Consider the following 27,295-nt stretch of genomic DNA (forward strand, 5'->3'; position numbering starts at 1 on the left):
GGTGACAGAGCAAGACCCTGTCTCAAAAAAAAATAAAATAAAATAAAATAAAGTATATGTAGGATATAAAGTATCAGGATACAATAAAATCTGTATATGCACTGTCCAGTTTAAGAATATTCTAATATCCCTTTAAAATCCTGTATGTCCCTGCCAGACACCATCCCCTTCCTTTCCTGCTCCTCCAATCACTCCAGAATTTTATCATTCTCTTTTCTTTGGTTTTACATTTGTAATCCCAAGCCACATATTATTTAATCTTAAAGGTTTTTGAACTTTTATATTAATAGGATCATACTGCATGTATTCTTTTGTGATTTACTTTTTTCATCTGACATTATTTTCCTGTCATTAATCTACATTCTTTGTATAGCAAAAATGTACTCTCATTTTTGTTACTGTATTGGTATTCTATTGAATGACTATATACCTCAATCTATCCACTCTACTATTATAGACATATGGGTTGTTTGCAGTTTTTTGTTATTACAAACAAAAGTACTCATGGGAACTTTCATTAGACTTTGTATTAGTTTGGTGCAAAAGTTATCACAGTTTTTGCCATTACTTTTAATAGCAATGACTTTTGGACCAACCTATGTATTATTAATTCATAATACATGAGTTTCTTTGTGGCAGTGGTTCTCAATCCTTAGAGTAACAGAATTAATGGGAAGCTTTTAAAAACCATGGATGCTTGGGCCCCACTCTGGAACAATTGAAATGTAATGTCTGGAGGTGGGGCCCAGGCACCTGTATTTGTAAGCACATAGGTTATTCTAATGTGTAAAGCAGGAAAGTAAGGGACATATCTGGCAGGGACATAAGGGATTTTAAGATCTGTCCTTTGGGGCACACACCTAAGACTGGAATTACTGAGTCATAGGTGACACACATCTTTACTAGATAATGTCAAATGGTTTAAGTGATTGTAGAAGCATTTGTGTTTTGATGGCTTCACATCCTTCTGAATTCACATTTCCTTGATAACAAATAAAGGTGAACACTTCATACGCTTGTTAGCCATTCTGCTTCCTTCTTCTGTGAAATGCCTTTGTAAGTTTTTTGGGTTTTTTTTGTTCTACGGTTTTTTTTTTAAACTGATTTTTGGGAGCTTAAAAATAGGCTTTGGATGCTGATTGTTTTGTGATGTGTTGCAGTTCTATTCTCTCAATTTGTGGATTGTTATTTCACTTTCATCAAAATAGTGTAAGTTCTTATTTTTAATATAGTCAAATCTATTAATTTTTTTCCAATTTGCGATTTTGTGTCTTTTTAAACAAAATCCTTCTCTGTCCTGAGGCAAAAAAGATATTTTCTTACACTGTCTTTGAAAAGTTCTACAGTTTTTGCCTTTCACATTTAGGTATTCAGTGTCAGGCCTCTGAGCCCAAGCTAAGCCATCATATCCCCTTGTGACCTGCACATATACATCCAGATGGCCTGAAGCAACTGAAGATCCACAGAAGAAGTGAAAATAGCCTTAACTGATGACATTCCACCATTGTGATTTGTTTCTCCCCCACCCTAACTGATCAATGTACTTTGTAATCTCCCCCACCCTTCAGAAGATACTTTATAATCTCCCCTACCCTTAAGAAGGTTCTTTGTAATTCTCCCCACCCTTGAGAATGTACTTTGTGAGATTCACCCCCTGCCCCCAAAATACTGCTCTTAACTCCACTGCCTATCCCCAAACCTATAAGAACTAATGATAATCCCACTACCCTTTGCTGACCCTTTCTTTTCAGACTCAGCCCACCTGCACCCAGGTGAAATAAACAACCTTGTTGCTCACACAAAGCCTGTTTAGTGGTCTCTTCACACAGACACACGAGACATGCAGTCCACGTGGAATTCATTTTGTGTGTGGTGTGAGAAAGGTGTTCCATTTTCACCTTTTCTCTTATGGACTACCAAATGTCTCAGTACCATTTATTCCAAGTCTATCATTTCCTCACTGACTTGCCACGCCACATGGGTAATAGAGAGTCCATATTTTTATGGTTCTGTTTCTGGGCTCTCAGTTTTGTTCCACTGGTCTATTTATTTATCTTCGTACCAATAAAATGCTGCTTTAATTATAATTCTTGATAAGGAAACTCCTTCCACCTTCCAAGGGGAGTATTGGATATTGGTCTTTTGATCTTTCATATAAATGTTAGAATTAGCTTGTCAAGCCCTACAGAAACAAAACCAAACCAAGACAGTTGTGATTTTGACCGGAACTGTGCTGAATCTTTAAACTTGAAAATAACTGCCAGCTGGCACAGTGTCTCACACCTGTAATACTAGAGCTTTGGGAGGCTGAGGCAGAAGGATCACTTTAACCCAGGAGTTTGAGATCAGCCTGAGCAACACAGTGAGACCCCATTCTACAAAAAATAAAATTAGCCAGATGTGGTGCACATCTGTAGTCTCAGCTACTTGGGAGGCTGAGGCAGAAGGATCACTTGAACCCAGGAGTTTGAGATCAGCCTGAGCAACATAGTGAGACACCATTTCTACAAAAATTAGCCAGATGTGGTGGTGCGCATCTGTAGTCTCAGCTACTTGGGAGGCTGAGGTGGGAGGATCACTTGAGCCCAGAAGATAGAGGCTGCCGTACGCTATCATCACACCACTGCACTCCAGCCTGGGTAACAGAGCTGAGAGATCCTCTCTCAATTAAAAAAAAGCAAAAACAAAAAAAACACGAAAAGAACTGCCATTTCTACTTCAGTGTGTGTGTCCTCATCTGGAAACATTAAATACTTCACTTATTTTGGTCTTCTTTAATATCTTTCAGTAGTTACAATTTCTCTGTAAAGGTCTTATACATCTTGTATTAGCTTGGGCTGCCAAACAATTTATTTTCTGTTTTGGAGGCTAGAAGTCTGAGATCACAGTGCCAGCATGGTCAGGTTCTGGTGAGAGCTCTCTTCATGGTTTGCAGACAGTTGCCTTCTCATTGTGCCCTCTCATGGCAGAGGGAGAGTGAGGTCTGGTGTCTCTTCCTCTTCTTACAAGGTCTTTGAGTCTATTGGATCAAGGTTTCTAACCATCTGACCTCATTTAAACTTAATGGTCTCCTTAAAGACCCTATCTCCAATATAGCCACATGGGGGGTTAGGGCATCAATATAAAATTTTAGTGGGGACACAGTTCAGGACGTAGCACATCTTTTGTTATAGTCCCAAATACTAAACAGGTTCAATATTATTATTTTTCTTCTTATTATTTTTTTAAGTGACAGTGTCTTGCTACGTTGCCCAGGATGGAGTACAGTGGCACAATCACAACTCACTCAAACTCTTGGGCTGCAGCAATCCTCCTGCCTCAGCTTCTCAAGTGGCTTAGATTATACACATGTGCCACCACAAAAAATTGTTTTTCTATGGAGTCAGGGTCTCACTGTGTTGCCCAGGCTAGTCTCAAATTCCTGGCTTCAATCAGTCCTCCCTCCTTGGCCTCCTAGAGTGCTGGAATTACAGGCATGAGCCACTGCACCCAGCTTACTTTACTTATTATTAAACTTTTAAGTGTTTTGTGGTATATAAACTTGCAATTAATTTTTGTATGTGGATTTTGTAAGAACTTGCTTTAATACAGAAGATAGCATATAATAGACCTAAAAATATTATCAAATGTCAATTTTGAAAATTTATTTCACATTTATTACTACAGAGTCACATAATCCTCAAAAATCTAACTTTACAAATGATCACATGAGCCCTCTTCTCCATATACACATTTGTTAGTGTGAAAAAAACAATTTTGTACAGTATTTTAGTAGTTACATGATTAGCAAGCAACAGAGAAGCAGTGAAAGCTGAAGAACTCCAAATGCGCTGCTCACAGGACAACCACTGAAACACAAGCAGCTAGGCAATAAAGGAAAATTTCCCATCCAGTCATTGAGAAATGCTAAAGGCATTTTATGATGACATAAATGCTTAAGTCAGTATGCAACCTATAGGGCAAATAAAACTGCTATATAGGTTGGTAATTTTACATTTAAACATTTGTAGTATGGTACTACCCATTTATCTAACATTTAATAATACATAAAATTTTAAGTCTGGGTTCTCAAAACAGTTGCTTGGTATTTTGGTATAGTGTCTGGTATACTCAAATGCTTCATTCATTTATCTTTTCTTCTTTCCCAAGGTTTAGTGGGACTGTGCAATGCTGGAACAATAATCCAGAATGTCCTGAATAGTGAATTCCATTGTAACACCAGATCCAGGATAACAGCGAGCTATCAAACCTTCAAAGTGCTTATACTGGCGTATAAATTCATCTTGCATGGAGTGCCACACAACCTATTATTAAAAAAAAAATTCATTAGGCTATGAATGGAAATAATATGTAATCTAGTATGCAGAAATAATGCCAAGGCATATTCTAAGAATCTGGGTAGTATAGTAGCTAAGAACATGCATTCTGGAACCAGAATCCTAGTTACTTTTACCAACAAGATTTGTGACCTTCAGTATATGACATCACTGCTCTACGCCTCAAGTTCCTCATCTATAAACCAAGATAATAATAAGACCTTCCTCATAATGCTGTGAGAATTAAATAAGAAATGTACATAAAGTGCTTAGAACTGTGTTTGACACAAGTAAGCACTCATGACATTTTAGCTATTATCTCATACACTCCAATATGCAACACAGATATGGATATGCACAATTATGTATAGAACTAAGACTAGTGATTATATAAAATATAATGCTTTAATTTCATTTCCTATAAAATTTAAAATTTTCTTTATCTAAAACTGTTGATGCAAAACATTGCTTGATGCCTTGGAGGACAGCAAAATGAGTCAGACCCATTATCTGCAATCATGTGATTTACAGTGTAACAGTGGAGACTAATATGTAGACAACTATCAAGACACAATGTGATACACATATTGACATAATGGCTTAAATAGATTACATTAATTGAAGCTCACTCTTTATCAGCACAGTACAAAGCACTTTATGAATATATTAGAGTACTAAGTCTCACGATGACCTGGTGAGGGTGGGTATTATGATCATCTTCCCTATTTGACAGCTGAGGGAATGTATTCTTCCAAGGTTTTCTCATATAAACCCTAAATCTCATAAATCCTAAATTCCTGTCAACTTGAGACCAATCACTATTCCCTAAGCAGTATTATGCTTTTTATTTTTCGTCGTTTAGCTCATATTATTTCTTTCTAGAATGCTACTCCCTGTATCCCCATTTTGCCTGTTAAAATACATCTGACTTTCAGAGGTTAAAACAAACAATGCAATATCCCTTAGGAAGTCTTCCATGATGGTGAAATCAGAATTACTCTCACTCATATCTGGGCCTTTCAATATGGTTTACAAAGAATAATGGCCTCATTTGGTCTTTAAATTTAGCTCTACTACCCATTAGTTATGGTAGCTTGGTCCTATTACTCCAACTCTCTAAGCCTCTAAGCTCATTTTCTTTCTTTCTTGTTTTTTTTTTTTGAGACATGGCCTCACTCTGTTGCCTAGGCTGGAGTGCAGTGATATGATCATAGTTCACTGGAGCCTCAATCTCCTGGGTTCAAGTGATCCTCCTGCCTCAGCTTCCCAAGTAGTTGGGACTATAGGCACATGACACCATGCCCAGCTAATTTTTTTAATTTTTAGTAGAGACAAGGTCTTGCTATGTTGCCCAATACAGTGGCTACTATACAAGAGAGGTATCATTTCCACTTTTCGAAATAAGGGAACTAAGGCTCACAGAGGTTAAGTAACTTCCCAAAGTCACGCAGCTTAATCTGGAGCCAGATTATGAACCCATTTCTAATTCCAAGCACTCAACCAACCAACCAACCAACCAAAGAAAAACAAACTTAATGCTTCACCATAATAAAGTAGAAATACGAAATAAGCAGAAATAGCCATATATTCTTATATAAGTAGTATTCCTTTCTTCCTCACAATTCATTAATCTGGTCTGTACTTTAATGGAACTCACGTCCTGCTCTAGATCTATAGCATTTCTAGAAAAATATTTAAAGAAAAGCAATATATATAAGGATCCTCAAGCCAGATGGTCAAAAGAACTCAGCATACCTGAAGTAAGTTCTCTTCTTCACATAAATGTTTATCAACCTTCTTGTAGAGGTTATCTAGACCTTTTTTTACTTCCTTTCCAGGGTACTCCTTAATGACTTTACGAAGTTCTTGTTTGTTAAATGCAAGTTGGTAACTTACTTCCTCCTCCCTTATGCCCTGTGCCACACGAGCTTCAACACCTTCAAAGAAATGCTTCAAGGAAATGAAAAGAAACAATGGCTAAGACCTGCTTTTATTATTACTTACATTTTAAAAAATCTGTTTACAAAGTAGTGTATAATCACCATGCAAAAATCAGTGTGTGAAAGTATAAACAATAAAATAACAATCACCTTATTCACATACTTCTGAGACGAGCATTGGTAACACTGTAGAGTTCCTTCTAATCTTTTGATGTGTGCATACATACATGAGATTATATTTCATACGTCACATTTTACATTTAATATTGTTTTTTGCTGAATATAAATTTTAATGGCTGCATAGTATTTCATACTATGACTAAACCACAATTATTATTCATTCCTCTAGTACTAGATATTTAACATCCCACTCCCCCGTCTTTTTTTGGATTTGCCAGATCTAGTGGGACTTTAGAAAATTTACTATATTTGTCATAAATTTTTTTTGTATATAAGTATTTACCCACCTTACTGATTAAATTTCCAGAACTATAATTACTCTATTGAAGAGCGTAACTTTAAGTATTTGAAAGATTCTTCAGTATATATATAAACTCCTTGCCAGGAAAGCTCAATCAATTTATATTTCTGTCAACAGTGCATGAGGTTGCTACTTCACTACACTACCATAAGCATTATGACAATTTAAAACAATGGTTGTCAGAGTGAAAAAAGTTTGTCATTTTATTTTATAATTCTTTGCCTATAAATAAGGCTAACCTGCTTTCATATATTTAGTAGTGATTCAGGCCCCTTGCCCCATTTATAAATTGAGGTCTTAGTGCTTTTCTTATTGATTTTAATAAATCTTTTATATTAAATATACTGACTCTGTTATATTATTATAAATATTATTCCCAGGTCTTCTTTTATATATATATATACTTTTATTGACTGGCATGCCTGTATTTGAGCACGATACAAAGAATTAATACTGACAAACCCTATTCCCTCTCATTACTTTTTTCTAAAATTTTCTTAGTGATTATTTATTCATTAAATTATCATTCTTTGACAAGTTATTCTCAGTGCTTTAAAACTTTTGTTGTTACATAAGCTCTTAATTGGTAGACAGGAAATACATTGTTTTTCAGTATATTTGCCGTGAATCCTGTCACTTAATCAACACCAGTAATTTCAACATATCATATACAGGCAGTGATAATCTTGTCTCTCTTCTCCATATCTCCTGTTTATGTTTCAGGTCTTGTTGAACTGGCTAGCACTTCAACAACAATGCTAAATAATAAATGATCTAACAATATTTCTGCTTTACATTGATTTCAGAGGGAATGTCTCTAATGTTGCAGTTAAGTATCATATAAGCTTTAGGCCTGAGACAGATCTTTTATCCAATTAAAGGAATATTTGTCTGTTCTTAAGTTTTATAAGGAATTAGTTCTGCATTTGATTAAATGCCTTTCAAGTATTTCTCTGAATTGCTGATAGTAGATACATATTCTTTTTTTTTTGAGACTGAGTCTTGCTCCGTAGCCCAGGCTGGAGTGCAGCGGCGTGATCTCGGCTTACTGTAATCACTGCCTCCCAGGTTCAAGTGATTCTCCTGCCTCAGCCTCCTGAGTAGCTGGGACTACAGGCGCACGCCACCACGCCCGGTTACTTTTTAAAAAATATTTTTAGTAGAGACGGGGTTTCACTGTGTTAGCCAGGATGGTCTCGATCTTCTGACCTCGTGATCTACCTGCCTTGGCCTCCCAAAGTGCTGGGATTACAGGTGTGAGTCACCGTGCTATTTTACTCTAACTTCAAGTTAAGAACTTATAAAAGATAACTAATTATATTGTAGACAAAGTTAGTTAAAAAGGTTCATTTAAGCTTTCACTATGTCGTAAAGTTCCCTAAAATCATCATTTCTTAACTTTAATTAACAGACTTGCTCTGGGAAATGACTCAAGTAAGGAAAGAAAAAGAAGGGAAAGAAAAGTAAAAGGCAATGTAGAAAGCAATTTTTGGTTTTTCTTTTATCTTGATAATATTTCTGAAATTTCCACCTAGACATTACTAACTTGGTCATTTATAAAGTAAGAAATGGGAAAGAATAATGGCAAAGCCTAATCTAGGTTCATCCCCCAGCTTGTAATTTATAAGCTATTATAATGTTGGGCAAGTTTTTTTTACTTTCAGTTTCTTCATTTGTGAAATGGGGATAATATTATCTTAGCTTACACATCATTGTTTATAAGAATTAAAAGAAAGAATGCATAAGTAATAGAATATTAGCAAAATTATCATTAAAATATAATAGATAAATAACGTATAAAAATAATGTACAGAAAGAAGAAATAAAATATACAGCATCTAGCAGTGTCTGGCTCACTGGCAGCTTCAATAACTGAGTCCCCTTTGCACCAACACATGAGAAAATTTAAGATAAATGTCTGCAGGTTATTCATATGCAAACTTATGTGTATAGGTTCAAAAGTAGGAAAAATACTGAATGAAAATATATTTACATTTAGTTTTTCAAGAGGTTGTCCTAAAGAGTAAATGACATAAGACTGAAGGTGATCTGTGTATTTTTGTTTGGCGTCTTTTTTTTCTGCTTCTAGACATGAGATTTTCAATCGAGAAAGAGTTGCAAAAATATGGTGAAAGTTTTCCATCATAACCACATCCCTGGGGGTCTTCTGGCTTTCATTTGCTACTTTCTCCACTAAAACCAAAACAGAAAAAATAAAATAACATCTCTGAGTATGACCATATTTAGCCACAAACATTTATATGATTAATTATTTTTTCATTTGTAAGTTTAAGAATTAAGCACATTTCTGGACTTAATAAAATATATTGTAATGGGAGTTTTCAGATCTACCAATTCATCATAAAAAGTTATCCTAAAACAGTCCCATGTGTACATGGAAATTCAGTATATAATAAAAGTAGCGTTTCAAATCAATGGAGAAACGATGAATTATTCAAAATGTGTTAGGACAACCAGCTGGACCATTTTAATATATGAAATTTAGGTCCCTATTTTACATCTTGCAGCCAAATTCTGAATTGCTAAATTATTTAAAATGTAAAAAGCAAACAAATAAATTAATATAATCATAAGTACTAAAGAAAATATAGCTAATTGAAAAATAATAATTTTGTGATGGGGTGACCTTGCTGAGAATGGCCCAAAATTCAGAAGACTATTAAGGGGAAAGATGAATAAATTGGACATAAAATTTGAAAATTCATGTAAACACACCATACACAAAATCAATGAAATGCAAAATAAAATAGTGAGATAATTTACAGCCTATCAGGTTGACAAAGAATAAAAAGATTGGTAATACCTAGTAATATCCAGCATTTGTACAGTTGTAATGCAACTGCTCATAGCACTAAACTGACATAAGCTTTCTGTACCACAATTTGGGAAAAGACTAGAGATACATAAACCCTTTGACCCAGTAATTCCATTTCTAGTAATTTACCCTAAAGAAATTATTTGACAAGTATACAAAGATATATAAACTAAAAAAACCCTAAATGTTTATTAATAGAAGATTTGGTAAATGGATAATGACATATGGATGACTATGTAATCGTTAAAAATGATTTTGTTTATCTATATTAACTAACAAGGAAAGGTACTAAGATTACATAGAGTCCAGCAGCTTCAAAAATAGTGTGTCAGATATGATAACATTTTTATATTAAAGAAAACACACACAATATGCACATATATAGAAGAGAGGGACAGGGAATTGAAAAGTTTGGAAGAATAAAAATTTAACATTATCTCTGTACAATAAGATTAAAAATGATCTTTCTTCCTGATTTGAAAATTCTATTTGCTGATTTTTGGGGATAAATAGTTACGTTTCAGGTCTTGTACTGGCTAGCACTTCAATAACAATGCTAAATAATAAAGGATCTAACAATATTTCTGCTTTAAATTGATTTCAGAGGGAATGTCTCTACTGTTGCAGTTAAGTGTCATGTAAGCTTTAGGCCTGAGACAGATTTTTTATCCAATTAAAGGAATATCTGTCTGTTCTTAAGTTTTATACATTTTAGTTTCTTTATAAATGAATTAATTCATTTACAAAGAATAATGAATGAATTCATTTATTATTTATTTTTAACACATGGTCTGGCATTGTCATCCAGGCTAGAGTGCAGTGGCATGAACAAGGCTCACTGCAGCCTTGACCTCCTGAGCTCAAATGATTCTCCTGCCTCAGCCTCCTGTGTAGCTGAAACTCAGGGACACACCACCACACCTGGCTAATTTTTTTGATTTTTTTATAGAGACAAGGCCTCACTATGATGCCCAGGCTGGTCTTCAACTCCTGGGCTCAAGCAATCCCCAAACTGGTCCTTCCAAAGTACGGCGATTACAGGTGTGGGCCAGTGTGCCTAGCCACATTACTTTAGAATCAGATAAAGCAAAGCTACTTTGAATTTTAAAAGGAAAAATCAAGGGCAGGCACAGTGGTTCATGCCTGTAATCCCAGCACTTTGGGAGGCCAAGGCAGGCAGATCACTTGAGGTCAAGAGTTTGAGACAAGTCTGGCCAACATGGTGAAACCCCGTCTCTACTAAAGATACAAAAATTAGCTGGGTGTGATGACACCTGCCTATAATTCCAGCTACTTAGGAGGCTGAGGCAGGAGAATTGCTCAAACTCGGGAGGTGAAGGTTGCAGTGAGCCGAGATTATGCCACTGTACTCCAGCCTGGGCAATAATTGGTGAAATGATTCCATTTCCTGTCAATTCTTTAGCTTCTACAATTCCTGAATATATGCAATCAGATCATTTATTTCACATGAAATGACATGCCCAGACTTTTCTGTAACTTAATTGTGGGATCTGACACAGGAAGAAAGCGAGTTATAGTATTTCAGCACTAATTTATCCTGTATTTTAGTACTAATTTCCTTGTATAATAGATATGAAAAACTGAGGCCTAAATAAATGAATTGATTTGCTTAAGGTCACACACACATCACAGCCCATCATCTCTAGAAGACCACTTGTTGAAATGCAAATGTAATCTGGAAGGTCATGTTTTTGTGTTTAAAAAATGATTTTCTACAAAAAATTAGCAGGGTGTGGTGGGGTGCACCTGTGGTCCCAGCTACTTGGGAGGGTGAGGTGGGAGGATCATTTGAGCCTGGGAGGTGGAGGTTGCAGTGAGCCAATATAATGCCACTGCACTCCAGCCTGGGTGACAGAGTGAGGCCCATCTTAAAAAAAAAAAAAAAAAAAAAAGATTTTCAATTTTGCATAGTCATAAGCCCATATGAACCCTAAAATGTAAGTGGTTCCTAATGATTATGAATAGGTTTTATTTTTCAAATTCAAGAAATCTTTAATGTTAGAAAACCTAAAAAAGACTATAAGATACACAAAATAATGAACCTATCTGTTCCCGACTTCTTAGTTACCAGAAATAAAAACAATAGCTACAACAATTCTTTAGAACATAATAAAAGCTTACCATTAACAAACACTCCTCTGATAAGTTTGGTGTATGCTTTATCTAGGTCTCCACGACGCTCAGCATTTTTAAAGATTGATTCTGCAAGTCCAGCAAATTCTTCAAATTCAGCAACAAATGGAAGAATTCCGACTTTACTCTTCTTTGAGATCTTTACTTCTTCCATTTGCCTTATTTGGTTACTCTATAGTTAGGCAGAGAGCAAGGGAGATAAATAACCAAGCAACTTTAAAACTACATATAATCACAACAAAATATATAGATGGAGATATAGATATATACACAGATATCATAGAGGCAGGATATCACGTGGTAGCTAGAACACTTTGGATGCTTACTAATTAAGAAAAACTAATTCTATAGATAATAAAACCATTTTACAGTAAGTTTAAGAAAATCAAAGTAATACAGATTATTTAAAATCAACTATAAGCTGGGGACGGTGGCTCATGCCTGTAATCCCAGCACTTTGGGTGGCCAAGGTGGGTGGATTGCTTGAGGCCAAGAGTTCAAGACCAGCCTGGCCAATACAGTGAAACCTTGTCTCTACAAAAAACACACAAAAAAATCAGCTGGGCGGGGTGGCGCATGCCTGTAATCCCAGCTACTTGGGAGGCTGAGGAATGAGAATTTCTTGAACCTGGGAGGCAGAGGTTAAAGTGAGCCAGGATTGCGCCACTACACTCCAGCCTGGGCGATAGAGCAAGACTCTGTCTCAAAAAATAAAGTAAAATGAAACAAAACAAAATACAATCAAGGCTGTGAACTTCAAGTCTCTGTACAAAGTAAAAACAGTCAACACACATTTCTACCATTTATGAAAGATGAGTACAAGGCAATTACTGATTTTAGGTTACAGGAGAGCAGATTCCAGAGCACCTATAGGATCCCTCCAGGTAACTTCTGGTTGGTGGCGTGGTCAAGTTTGAGAACCACAGTCATTTCCAATTTTCATCAGTCTAAAATTTCTGTCTGGATAGACAAATTCTCTATTTTCAGAGTATAGAAACAAAGAAGGAGGATAGGCATTTCCATATGGATTTGCATTATTTAGTTTTCCATATATTTATTAGTCACTTATTCTTAGTTCCACAAACTGCTTGTGCATGATATGACAAAATGTGAAAGACATGTTTCATGCAGACAGAATCCTAGGTTCAAAACGATCCACGGATTCAATTATGGTTCTATGGTTCTGAAGGGATCTAAATCTACTCAGTAGGAATGATTACACTGCCAAATACTTTTGTATTATTTCAGTTTCTACCTCAAATTTCATTGTATTGAGATTTGGGGAGTATAACTCGAAAACCATATGACATATGGATTAGCAAAATAATTATCTCTAGGCTTCTGACATCAGTATAAAAAAACCCTATGAGCATAGTCAATTATTTCATATTATCTGTACTCATGTTCCACTTCATCAGTATTGGCAACTGTGAGGTGAAAAATGGATGCAGTAGAAAAGGTAGTGGTAAGATCGCAGGTACTAGAACCAGACTGTCTTGAATACAAGACCCATATTTTTAAACTGTGGACCTGGAGAAAGTAACTTCACCTTTCAAACAATCTACCCTATTGAGGGGCTGGGTTTAAGATTAGATGACATAGTATGTGCAAAGTGCTCAGACTTGTGCCTGGTACACAGTAAGCACTCATTTATAAATGCTGGTCTATTGATCTTATTGACCAGCATTCATAAATGAGAGATAAGATCTTATCAAAAATAAGATATTATTAAAATAAGAATTAAAATAAGATATAGAGAAGGATGACAGGTAGAAGAAACCACCCTTTAGTGGCAAACCTATGTCCTTTATATATATATGCAACTTATGAGAATATGTGAATTTATATCTTTGTCTCGATTACTTTCTCTAGTGCCACACCTTGAGAAGTGTTCATGAAGCATTTTTTAACCTGGCCCAGCCCAATTCATACATACAAGTGTAAAAAATGTAACAGACAGACAGCTGGGTGCAGTGTCTCATGCCTGTAATCCCAGCACTTTGGGAGGCCAAGGTGGGCGGATCACCTGAGGTTGGGAGTTTGCGACCAGCCTGACCAACATGGAGAAATCCCATCTCTACTAAAAATATAAAACTAGCCGGGCATGGTGGCTCATGCCTGTAATCCCAGCTACTCAGGAGGCTGAGGCTGGAGAATCGCTTGAACCCAGGAGGCGGAGGTTGAGGTGAGCCGAGATTGCACTGTTGCACTCCAGCCTGGGAAATGAGAATGAGACTCCATCTCAAAAAAAAAAAAAAAGTAACAGATAGTAAGAAAGTTGTTAAATTTTTTTCTATTAGGAAGAAAATGATAATTGCTCAGTTATAACAATTTATTCTTAAAATAAAATACAATTATTAAAGCTACTAAACTATTAATTAAAATAAATTAAACAATTAAAAAAATCAAATTAGTTTTCTTATTAGAAAGTATTAAAAGAACAATAACAATAAACCCAAGTGATAGTTTCAATTGTTTCATTAAATCAATGGTCACTGACTAATAAACTGAGATGTCAGTTATTCAGTGAATTTTTCTTTTTTTTGAGACAGTCTTCACTCTTGTCACCCAGGCTGGAGAGCACTGTTGCAATCTTGGCTCACTGCAACCTCCGCCTCACAGGTTCAAGCAATTCTCCTGCCTCAGCCTCCCGAGTAGCTGGGATTATAGGTGTGTGCTACCACGCCTGGCTAATTTTTGTATTTTTAGTAGAGACGGGGTTTCGCCATGTTGACCAGGCTGGTCTCGAACTCCTGACCTCAGGTGATCTGCCCACCTCAGCCTCCCAAAGTGCTGGCATTACAGATGTGAGCCACTACGCCTGGCCTCGAGTGGATCTCTTAAGCAACTGCCGCCGCTGTGCCACATCCTAGAGAACTTGCCAAGATTCACAGTGTGGAAGGGAAACTAGCTGGCATAGTGCCACCCAACTAACTCTGTTCATGCAGATTGTTGCCATGCCCTGCTTTGAGGGACATGAACAACAGATTCCCCAACAGAAAGATGGAAATCCCTCGATTTAAATACATTTACCTATATTTTGCAATGACTAGGATGCGAAGGTATTTTTTTAAAAAAGCAAACTCACAATGCATTTGTCAAAGTTCCTTTTGACAGTCACCAAAACATTTCCCAATGTAGTACTTAGGAAAGAAGCAGGGTCCACATTTTGTGCAGTCCACACATGATGACTCATTTTGACTAGCATATAAAGAGAGTTAAAGCTGTCAATTTTGTCTCCTAATGCAATTAGGTTGTTCAGCTCTGGCTCAATGCAGCGAAATATTTTAATCATCATTTGGCGGATCATATCTTTCCTGTTCAGAAAACAGACAAGATATATAAAGTTACAACAAGCTTCAGGTGAATTCACCTTTAACTTTAATCCACTGGGTATATACAAAAGGACAAAAATACCATAATTAAATTTCAATTAAAAATGTCTAGATAGCCGGGCACGGTGGCTCATGCCTGTAATCCCAGCACTTTGGGAGGCCAAGGTGCGCAGGTCATCTGAGGTCAGGAGTTCGAAACTAGCCTGGCCAACATGGTGAAACCCTGTCTCTACCAAAATTACAAAAATTAGCCAGACGTGGTGGTGCATGTCTGTAATCCCAGCTACTTGGGAGGCTGAGTCAGGAGAATCACTCGAACCCGGGAGGTGGAAGTTGCAGTGAGCTGAGATGGTGCCATTGCATTCCAGCCTGGGCAACAGAGGGAGACTCGGTCTCAGAAAACAGCAACAACAATAACAACAACAACAACAAAAAACAAATAAAAATGTCTAAATATGATTATAGCAGTTTTTGATATAAAAATATTTTACTAACGTTGAGCTTTATCATTTGAATTAGCTTTAATTTGTAAAGCTGGGTCATGAAATGTGCTTTGTGATTTCTAAGAAATACACTACAATTCAAAGGCTTCCCCATACCAGCAAACAACAGATTGACTTCATCTTCTGTGAATCCTGGAGCAAGGAAGAGCTGAAGAGCCATAAAATAGGATGACTTTTAAATCAGTAAAATGTCTGATAAGACAATGCACACACACGCTGGTGCTCTGAGTACCGTCAGGCTACTGAGAAACATCTAGACCCCGCCATGAGCAGCATTCCACGTTTTAAAGGTTATTTTTTCCAAAATAAATGATAGTAACAAAGACATACTCAGATGAAACAGGCAGTGGTGTGCCACAATTATGTTGCCGTGATAATGTTCCTCCATCCAGGTCCTCTGCTTCAGCCTGCAAAAATTATTCAGGCACTTTACATAATAGAAGACCAACAATTTAACTAGTATTTATATAGCGAAAGCCTGCTCAGTCTTAAAATTCCTAGGAAAGAATACATTATGAAAAATAGTGACTTTTAAAGGTAGCATTATGCTAAAGCTAGCTATATAATTTAGTATGCTATTTAAGAATGTTCATGAGATACTCTGTTCTTAGGTTTTATCCAAGAACTTTTGTGGGGTGAGAAGTTGTATTTGTGTGTGCACCTGAGGGGAAGTGGGGAGGTGCAGGAAGCTGAATGCAAGGTGTGGGAAGGGGGCAGCTCGACAACGACAACCACAAAAATAGAAAATGTCCAAACACAACTTTCAAAAGAGAATTTAAAAAATTAAGGAAATCTCATCAATTATTCTAATAAAACTTCAGCATTAAAAAAATGCTAGAAAAAATTCTCACAGAAGCCAACAAATAAATTTGCCACCATTACTACCATAGCAATGAACGCTCTAAACCATTTATAATAATTTCTCGTTTATTTTATGACTGCTTTTATAAGTTGGTTGTCTGAGGCATACAATTTTGAGATGATAATTTAAAAAACACTTTATTTGCACTATTTTTAAGTTCTTCATAATATTCAAGAAACTCTCTCATCTTACTCTCTTACATGTATGCTACCAGAAAGGCATGCTGAATAGGCACTATGATACCCACTTTACAGAAGGGGAAAGCTGGGGATCAAATAACTGGCTTAAGGTCTCATGGCTAGTTAGTAACAAAGCCACAAGGAAGACAGATCTGAGGCCTCATTTTCTTTTATTTATCATTATTATTATTATCATTTTCTTTGAGACGGAGTCTCGCTCTGTTGCCCAGGCTGGAGTGCAGTGGCGCAGTCTCCGCTCACTGCAAGCTCCGCCTCCCGGGTTCACGCCATTCTCCTGCCTCAGCCTCCCAAGTAGCTGGGACTACAGGAGTCCGCCACCATGCCCGGCAAATTTTTTTTTTTTTTTTTTTTTTGTATTTTTAGTAGATACGGGGTTTCACTCTGTTAGCCAGGAGGGTCTTGATCTCCTGACCTCATGATCCACCCACCTCGGCCTCCCAAAGTGCTGGGATTACAGGCATGAGCCACCGTGCCCGGCCTATTTATCATTATTATTATTTGTTGTACCATAGTGTATATACTCAAACATCATTTTTTAAAAATTATATTTGTCTTGATGACTACTGAAAGGTTAAAATAGCCTCTTAAATAACGTTCTTTGCAAAGTAAACTCAGAAATTCATCCCCCCACTAATTTAGAGACTATTTAGGCTTATGATATTCTGAAATGTTAAATTAGATAACCAAACTTCATCTGTCACTGTTTTTATTACCTTGTGGTATTACAAAAATTCCTTACATCCTAAATTCTTACATCATAAAAAAAAACCTTACATCATAAATTATTTCCTTTTCTCTTCTGATAATAAAATTGTGACCACATATTAATTAAGTTAATTCTGTTACAGATCATAAATACTAGCCAAAATACACTATGAGCCATACCATAGTTCCAGGTATACTTTGATGTTGCTGTAGTTTGAAAAATTTACTTATGAAGTCCTGTTCTGCCAGACATAGAGGCTCCAGTTCACTTAGTACCTGTTCAAAGATCTGAAGAAAACCAAAGTGATCCCATAATGAAAGAACTACACCAAATAAAATAACGCACCACATTTAATTTTCTTTTCTGCACAGACCATGGATCCATAATCTCACTAATCTCTAGGAATTTATAACCTCAATGGAATCCCAAAAACAAACTCTTCCAAGATCAACAGGACAATGGTATTAGCAGGTATAACAAGGCCACACAACATACCTAAAATAAAACTCACAATTATTCACTTCACATCTGGAAAGAGGAGCACAAAGATCAACTTTTAAAACTTATTTATGGCCAGGCATGACGGCTCACGCCTGTAATCCCAGAACTTTGGGAGGCCAAATCGGGCAGATCACTTGAGCTCAGGAGTTTGAAACCAGCCTGGCCAACATGGTGAAACCCCTTCTCCACTAAAAATACAAAAATTAGCCAGGTGTGGTGGCAGGCACCTGTAATCCCAGCTACTCGGGAGGCTGAGGCAGGAGAATTGCTTGAACCCAGAAGGTGGAGGTTGCAGTGAGCTGAGATTGTGCCACTGCACTCCAGCCTGGGTGACAGAGCAAGACTCCATCTCAAAAACAAACAAACAAAAAAACTTATTTAATGTAGTACAGAGACAGGTTAGCATCACAAAAGCTTTTATTTCCTCTTACTTTCCAGGTGCTCAAACAACTTAGATTTGAGGTACAAGCATTTTATGATTTATAACAAATTTTAATAAAACTTTTATGTCATTTCATTGATAATTCACATTTTACTTGTCCTTTGACTAGTTTTTTTTTTTCCAGATTCGATTCAGTTGGAAAGTAAGACATGGTTAATGCTTAAGACAGCCAGAAGAACCCAAATCTTTGAACACACTTACAGCAACCATAAACTGCTGTTAGAAAAGAAAACTAATGTTAATGTTTAAGAAGTAGTTGTTATTTTAGTTTACCTTATCAAATTTGGTCCTGTCGGCAACATCGAGATCAGAGGCAGACATGTTTCCCATATCCAGCAGGGAAGATGACTGAGATCTGCGATTCCCTGAACTCTGAACACTGAGCTTATTTAGACTAGAAGTAGATCCAGTCAATTTTCCCGAACTTCCATGAAGACCTAAGAAATAATAAAACTTTGAAAGTTGTGACCTTCACAAATAAATGATCCAAAGTATAAAGCAGGGATAGATCTTCTATCTTCTACTGGCTTGGTCTTCCAGGGCTCGTTTTAGTGCACAAAGCTTCTATACGGAATAGGTGGTATAGTTTCCTTATCTTCCATTAACATTTGTGTCCTAATCCTGAGCATATTGAAAAGAGAAGCAAAACTACACAGATCCATAGAACAGGACTGAAAGGGACCTTAAAGAGCATATTGTCTATAACCTGCCCATTTCATAAAGTTGCCTGGTGAAATCACTAGACTAAAGTAGATGAGGGTTTCTTTTCCATTCAAAAAGACAGGAATAAGGATGAAGGTCACTGAGGACCATGTTAGCATATTAGCCAGTATGACCTTGTTATACTTCAGAAGAAAATTGCTGCATCTCAGTGTTACCTCCACAATATATCAATATATTAGGTTGAACCACATGAAACTGCCCATACTTGATCATTTTGCCCTACCAAAAAAAGTCAACTGCATATGATGCAACTGAGTATATTCCAAACTCTGAAACTGCTTTTCCAGTAACTGAACTGATTATAGTCCTTTAAAAATGAAATAAAATGAACAGGAAAAACACCCTGAAAACTTGTTATATTTAAAATACAACTGACATGTAATACATATATCAGTAACCATATTAATATAGGACATCTGTGTTTAGGTAAAATTTTGGTATCCGTCATAGCCATGAGGAAAACTGAGAACATACAGCTGGCAATAACTCACATACACCAAGGAATGAAAGGATTTGATTTTTAGAAGAAAATGTGAAATTTTTATTCAGAATTAAACATAAACAATAACTAATATATTTTAAAAACATCTTTCCTGAATATCTTTCGGTTAACTTGTACTATTTGCTAATGGTCAGAAAAGACAAAGGAAGACATAATAGGAATAATTAAAGATAAACTCTGGCTTCATTATGTAAAATCTGACCATATCTATATAAGAATTTTTATAGTTTCTAAACAGCCTGAAAACAGAAGTAGAATGGTTAAGTCTTTTCATAAATTTCTGACACAAGGTTCTACTACTCGTCAAGTAATTTTAACTATATCATAAATTTCTTGGATATCACTACTATCATGTGGGCTTTCTTTCACTAATACCTGGCAATTCAGAGCAATCAAAATTTTTGGTGTTACCTTTTTCCCAGACAACTAATTTCTAGACATTAAACAAACATGCATTGAGAATACCTACTAATACACTAGGCATACTCACTCTCTGTTTCCTGTTTGACAGCACTTTCTTTTCGAGGCAGTGTAGCTGTGATGGATTAGGTTGCAAGCATCAAAGACAAAGACAAGTTAATAAACTGCAATTTGCACAAACCATGCACAAGAGGAAGTAAAAGCTCTAGTTTAAAAGACACATGCAAAGAACCATGAGCATCAAGTAACAAGAAGTGCAAACACATGTTTAGTTGGTCACCTACTGTTTGAGAAATTATATGAGAGAAAAAAACTTTACTTTTAATGTATTGTTTTTACTCAAATATTCAGGTAGAAGTATCTATGCGTAACACACCTACACTTTAAAATGTTCTATTTTTTTAAGTTTATGAAGCTGGTACACTTAAGTTTAAAAGACTAAATTCGCAAGTTTTGGTTTCCTGAGAAAATATAATTCAAGTAAATAAAGTTGCAGTTTATTAGAATGCAGCTGTAGATTTAGATGTCAACAATCTTGTGTTCCCTGAAAGCTCCTGAAAGGATTCTCCACTGTACTAAGTAATTTTATACTATATCTAACAAAAAATTATATGAGTGGGGCTTTAAAACCATTGAAAAGTTAAAACTAATTATCAAGCTGAATTACTTAGTCACTGGCTTTGTGAGTGCCCAGAATGAAAGGTATATATCATAATACTAACAATCAGATGTATGAATAAAAGGGTAAAGTTTCGGGAATAGATGTAATATAAGAATCTGAACTCTTTTTAGGGTCATTAGGCATTTCTTTTATCCAAAACTTCTCTCACTATAATACCTATTAGATCAATATTAGAGCTAATTTTGTGAAACAGTCTACACTCAAATTAGAAGTTGATGTGAAAGGTGAAGAAAGATCATAGGATGAAACAGAGTATTAAAGAATAAAACTAAAACTTAAAAATATCTTTAAAACAGCAAAAAGATGTGTCAACTGACATTATCCCTACCAAGCTTCAAGGCAAAAATCTTGTCACATCAGTGACTGGTATATCTTTATCAGTGACAGGTATATCTTTCTATCAGTGACTGGTATATCTTCATCAACAACAGGTATATCTTTCTAGCCCTGGCTACCTGAAGCTCAAGGGAATATGAAAAAACAAGGCTGGACATTAAAGCGGCAAACAGGGATCATGCTGGAGCTACTAGCTAGTCAATCTGAACAGTACTTTCTGGTGCCTTAAGGTGTCACTATACTATGTTCAGCAGTGCCAGAGCAAAATCTAATTTTTTTTATGGTTTATCTCTTTTTTTTATTTTTTGAGACAGGATCTCATTAGGCTGCCAAGGCTAGACCTGAACTCCTGGGCTCAGGTGATCCTCCTACCTCAGCCTCCCATATAGCTGAGATGTGGACCACCATGCCTGGCTAGTTTTTTTTCTTTGGTAGTCAATAAGGAATACAGACTTACTAGTAGTGCCTATTAATTATAATTTGGGGTTCATAAAACATATCAGTTATCAGCAAGTGATAATACTCAGGTAAAATGTTAAATATCTTTAAATAATCCCCACTAGAATGTAAACTTCATAAAGGTAGGGTCTTTGTTTACTGCTGCATTCCCAGTACTTGTAACAGTGAGTTTTAGATAATAGGTAATTTATAAATATTTATTGAGTTAATCTTCCAGCCATCCCTGAATTTAGCATTGTATTCAAGACTCTTTGGAATCAACAAGATTTCTTAGTTTAGTGGAGAAACAATAATAGAATAATTTTGGCTATTTTAAAGATTCGGAATCTTAAATTGGAAGGAGGGCAATAATTATGTAAATGTATGCATTAAGGGACTAAAATTTCATACAAATGAGAAGTGATATACATACATCTCAACTGCAGAAAGTAAAAATGGTGACTAAAAAAAATTACTAAATTTCCTTTCCCTGTCATTTCATTAAATTTGTAGCATACAAAGAAAAAAAATACACTGAAATATCAATCCTGTGGGAAAAAATTCCATGCCTTTGAAAATATCAAAATAAATCTATTAATCAAAAAAACCTACACAAAGGCCTTATCACAAAGAAAAGCTACTTCCCTGGTACTTTAATGTATTTTTGAATTATTTCAGCTAAGTAGATGTTAAAGACTTGACTCAAGAGTGGCTGAAAAAGAAAGGATTCTCTATTTCCCTGATTCTCTATCACTATATTGACTATACAGTTTCTTTTTGTAAGACACATTCATTCTGACTATTCTTACCAGCATGTATTCTTACTAGCATTTGTGACCCAGAATTTTCAGAGCAAACAAGCAAGCAAAAAGCAAACTTAATTTAAATTTCATTTATAATTACTTAATTTTGATTCACTGAAAAGTCATCTTTCCAAAATGTGAGATTTCTATTTTAATTATAATTACAGATGTTCCTCGACTTACAATGGGGTTACACTTCTTTTTTTTTTTTTTTTTTGAGACAGGGTCTTGCTCTGTTGTTCAAGCTGGAGTACAGTGGCACAATCATGGCTCACTGCAGCCTTGACCTCTCAAGGCTCAAGTGATCCATGCACCTCAGCCTCCTGAGTAGCTGGGACCACAGGTGCACGCCACCATGCCTGGCTAATTTTTTATTTTTTTCTATATATGGGGTTTTGCCATGTTACCAAGGCTTGTCTCGAACTCCCGGGCTCAAATCATCCTCCGGGTTCAGCCTCCCCAAGTGCCGGGTTTATAGGTGTGAGCCTATAAACTGCACCAGGCTGGAGTTACATTTTGATAAACCCATTACAAGTTGAAAATATTGTAAAGAGAAAATGCATTTAACACACCCAACTTACTGAACACCAGAGGCCTAGCCTACCTTAAACACGGTGAAAACACATTATCCTAGAGTTGGGCAAAATCATCTAACACAATGTCTATTTTATAATAAAGCACTGAATATTTCATGTAATTTACTGAATACCATACTGAAAGTAAAAAACAGAATGGCTGTATGGGTACTTGAAGTATGGTTTGTACTGACTGCAGAGTGCTTTCAAACCACTGTAAAATAAAAAAATCCTAAGTCGAACAATTATAAGCCAGGACAGTCTATAGTATTAAAAATTCATTTAAACACAACTTGAATCACTGAAAAGACATCTTTGAAAAAAATGTACACTATACCTTATTTAGAACTTCTCAAGTCATTTGCATTTAACTTGAAATTAATTTTTAAAATACTGGCTAAAAGTTGGATTTTCAAACATGAACCAAACTATTTTTATTCTCCGAATTGCTTATTTAGTTTTTCTTCTCCTGTAGCTGTTATCAAAATAACTGATACTGTGATTTTCATTTGTTTTATAGAACGTTTCACAAATTAGTGTGTCATCCTTGCGCAGGGGCAATGCTCATCTTCTCTGTATTGTTCCAATTTTAGTACATGTGCTGCTAAAGTAAGTGCTATTTTCTATGCCCTCAATTGTCACAAATAACTCTCCTATTCCTTGCTATTTAATAGACACATTTAATAGAAGATATGTGATTTTAACACTTATAAAACTACAAAAGTACCTTTTAACCTGTATTATGTTAGTTAAAAATGTTTTTAACAAGAATTTCTCAAGGAGGAAACAATTTAGGTTTCAGGTTAATGCAATGATAACAGTAAGATACTATTATACTCGATTTAAGTTATACTTTTATTATTTCATTTATCTTAATGTGAATCTCAGACTTGATAAACTATTACGATACTGGGATTAATGACCTACTCAGGAGATAATTTTAGAAATATTTCTTTTTTACTCCAGTTTTCATATACTGAAGGAGTTCTCTCAAAATAAAATGGTTCACTAACAAGTGGTGACAAATATACTTAATGAAAACATTAAACATGTAACTGCATTAATAATATGCTGTTTACTCAAAAAAAAAAAGCATAACATATCCACAGTGAAACATTAACAAGGATATAAACACACTGCTGTTTAAGAACAATTAACCTTTAGGATGAGTTAGCATTTCTGTTTCCGAAAGCCTACTGTCCCAAGATTCTTATCAGTATCTGTAAAGTGTAGCATATTTACAGACAAATTCAAACCATTTGAAATGTCTGGACTAGTAATAATCAATATATTAGTGTTGCATTTTTTAAAAACAGTGAGTTACAGAATAATTGCCCACTAATGACAGTCTTCTCTGTCCTACAGTAAAGAATGGAAACATGTACTATCAGTTTTCAATCCTGTTTCTTGATTACTGAAGTTGCTTAGGGCATAGGCTCCTTTCAACAGGCAAATGCTAAACTCATTATTCTAAAGGGGAGCTATGCAGACACACTGAGGAGTACACAATGTGGCCATTTAAGGCCAGGTTTTGACTTGAATAGGCACAAAACTCCATCCAAAAGGAACTCCAGAGATGGATACATGCAAGAGCAGAATGTGGCCTCGGCAAATCACCTTCCTCATAACTTGATACTGTCACTGGCTATTCTTTCAAATAATGTTTCTGTCCATTTAAAATACTTAGAAACAACAAAAATTAACATGCTTCAAAGCATCTCTTTAGAAAAATAAGGTAAAATAACATGATAATGTTTGGTGACAGTTTTATAGCTCTTTGGCAGGGGAGAAAATATTTAAACTTTCTTTTTGATTCAAAATAGCCAGTGAGAAGTAAGAAGCCAGGAACCGGTTTCATTTCTATGTGGAGAGCAATGACTTAAGAGATTAGTGACTTGCCCCCAACTGTTATAAAAAGTCTTTTAGGGAATCAGTTAAATTGAACTCCCAACATCTATCTCTCGGTCTAGTACTTTCTCTACTTGACTGCACTTCATTTTCTCACCAACTCATGTTCCTATGAATATATATATTTGATTATAGCATGAATACACAAATGCTGTCAGAGTCACACACTGCAGAATTTCAATTAGTAAAGAAAATTTACAGATATACATTTTTGTTCTATGAAACAGCTATAAATCAAGCCAGTGTTTTAGATCTCTTTGTTCATAAATTCTACTGGATCTACCTCCACCTCACTTAAGAAGTCCTAGAATTATTTGTTATAAATAAAACCATTTTTAATAGGAAGATAACGAACTGATATGCCTAAGCTTACCAAACTTCTTGCTTTCTTTAGTTGTGCCAGTCATCTTGATCTTTGCAACTTCAAAGAAATCTTTGATTTCTCTTTCATATAGTCGGGATAAATAATCCATGTAATTCTTAAAATAAAAGTAATATGTACTTCTTATTAATAAAACACATATAACAATTTCAGTTTTTCAATTCCCCAAGTCCTTCATGCTTGTTTTAAATTTCATGGTCCAAAACTTTGACGTATTTCACAGGATATAAAAATAGGTTATTTTCTGTCTTAAAAAACAATTGAATAGGCATTATAACATTAACAATTTACAAAAATATGAAGTCAAACATAACTATATTTATATTTTCATTTTTCTATGTTACATTTTGCATATTTTAAATATCAATGCAATCATACTATACAGAATATCTAAATAAGAACAATCATGTTTCTCCAGTCTCACATTTTAATGACAGCACAGTATTCAGTTTTGTTGGCGTAGCACCATTAAGTAAAACTAAAACTTAAATTAAATAAAACTAAAACTTAAAAATATCTTTAAAACAGCAAAAGGATGTGTCAACTGACATTATCCCTACCAAGCTTCAAGGCAAAAATCTTGTCACATCAGTGACTGCCCTAACACAGGACAATGAAGTGGTCTCCTTGTTTTGCTATGATAGACAATGTTATGATAAGCTTTTCACCTCTAATGAACTATTTCTTTGAAATAATTTCTTAAGGATGGAATTACAGGGTCAAAAAGTATGGGAATCTTGATTGCTCTTCTTCCGTATTGCCATGCTGTTTTAAAAACAGACCAATAATAAATGGTGTCAATGGCACTTAAGAATATTTAGTTTCACTGATCCTCTGTCAGCTTGGGGTATTACTCCAAAATAGGTATTTTCCATAAGAATTTAATTAGTATATCTTACAGTTTTCAAAATTAAGTAATCAATTTTCTTAAAACAGATTTAATTCTCGCTTAAATAAAAACATCTATCCTTTGGCATACAAAAATCATTTCTTCATCATTTCTACTTATTATCACATAAAAATATACTCTCAAGAAGAGTTCCTCAACAGTGGGAGACTGTATATTTTTCCAAGTATGAAGTTGAATGCCACACATAGAATTTGACTAAATTTAAATAAAGCCATAGCAGAAAAGTTGTACCTAGCTATTCTTTTAAGTTTATCATAAAATCTAAGCTTCAACTTCCTATATTATTTCAAATTAATATGTCCATTTTTAGAACATGTTTACCTGCTTTAAAGATCAGGTATACCTTCCAAAAGGTACATGTTGTGTAAATATTTGTATATTGATTCACAGTTTACCATTCATTGTCTTAAAATATTTCATAGATGTATCCTTATAAAATAGCATTTGGACCAAACATAATATAGATCCTGTCCTTTTTCAATTTGTAGGCCATACACATTTTTCATATAATCTCTGTAAGAACATTTAGTCAATTGGGCAATTCTTTCCCATGATCTTTGTATAACTTTAAAAGCAAATATAAATTAGAATTCCTATTTCATTGGGATGTATTACTTTTTCAGTGGGACTCAAATGACTTAGATACCTTTTTTCCTGGCACTCAACAGAACTCACTGATAGGAAAGACCACAGGAAGGTTTTACTATATCAGTGTCTCCCGAAAACTCTACGATGTTAGCCTGGGCAACATGGCGAAACCCTGTATCTACAGAAAGTACAAAATTAGCCGGGAGTGGTGGCACATGCCTGTAGTCCCAGCAACTCAGGAGGCTGAGGTAGGAGGATTGCTTGAGCCTAGGAAGTTGAGACTGCAGTGAGCTGTGATGACATCACTGCATTCCAGCCTGGGTGACAGAGGGAGACCCTGTCTACAAAAACAAAAGCGAAAACAAAAACAAAACACAACACAACAAACAAAACAAAATCCTAAAGTGAGTTTTAAATTTTAAGATGGTACTTTGGAACGCTAGCTCGCCATCTTCTCTGCTGGCTCTGATTTTTTTTTCTTTTCACTCACCTCAGCTTCTCTAGCTGTCTGATTAAATCTGCCTTTCCTCCCAGCAACCCTTGCCTCTAGTGTTTGGCTTTTGAGTAGTAAGCAGTGGAACCTGGGCCCACTGTAGGGTCTTTCAGAGACCTCCATGGTTTACTTTTTCTTTATACAATGTGAAAGGAAAATAAATCTTGGGGCCCCAAAATCACTAAGCTAAAGGGAAAAGTCAAGCTGGGAACTGCTTGGGCAAACCTGCCTCCCTTTCTATTCAAAGTCATTCTTCTGC

The 27,295-nt window shown here is 35.5% G+C and overlaps 1 protein-coding gene and 1 non-coding gene across 6 annotated transcripts in view; both read right to left on the reverse strand.

Moving 5' to 3' along the window:
- Nucleotides 1–3,622: 3,622 nt before the first annotated feature.
- Nucleotides 3,623–27,295, reverse strand: part of EXOC1 (exocyst complex component 1) — a 52,006-nt gene continuing 28,333 nt past the window's right edge. For 3 of the 5 annotated variants that reach the window (XM_025385724.1, XM_025385726.1, XM_025385725.1), the window contains 10 exons: nt 25,037–25,142; nt 19,992–20,036; nt 18,550–18,713; nt 17,513–17,620; nt 15,896–15,972; nt 14,816–15,044; nt 11,716–11,899; nt 8,731–8,930; nt 6,072–6,266; nt 3,623–4,304 (listed from right to left, as the gene is read on the reverse strand). In XM_025385724.1, coding sequence (XP_025241509.1) covers nt 4,152–4,304; nt 6,072–6,266; nt 8,731–8,930; nt 11,716–11,899; nt 14,816–15,044; nt 15,896–15,972; nt 17,513–17,620; nt 18,550–18,713; nt 19,992–20,036; nt 25,037–25,142 — 1,461 coding nt within the window. In that variant the 3' untranslated portion in view covers nt 3,623–4,151. The remainder of the gene's footprint in view (nt 4,305–6,071; nt 6,267–8,730; nt 8,931–11,715; nt 11,900–14,815; nt 15,045–15,895; nt 15,973–17,512; nt 17,621–18,549; nt 18,714–19,991; nt 20,037–25,036; nt 25,143–27,295) is intronic. The other 2 variants (XM_025385729.1, XM_025385727.1) reach the window with 2 other exon arrangements.
- Nucleotides 23,266–23,368, reverse strand: LOC112625529. Its single transcript, XR_003119623.1, has one exon. It is a non-coding gene; the product is annotated as a U6 spliceosomal RNA (small nuclear RNA).

This window comes from Theropithecus gelada, chromosome 5 (assembly GCF_003255815.1).
Source record: "Theropithecus gelada isolate Dixy chromosome 5, Tgel_1.0, whole genome shotgun sequence".
Classification (NCBI taxonomy): Eukaryota; Metazoa; Chordata; class Mammalia; order Primates; family Cercopithecidae; genus Theropithecus; species Theropithecus gelada.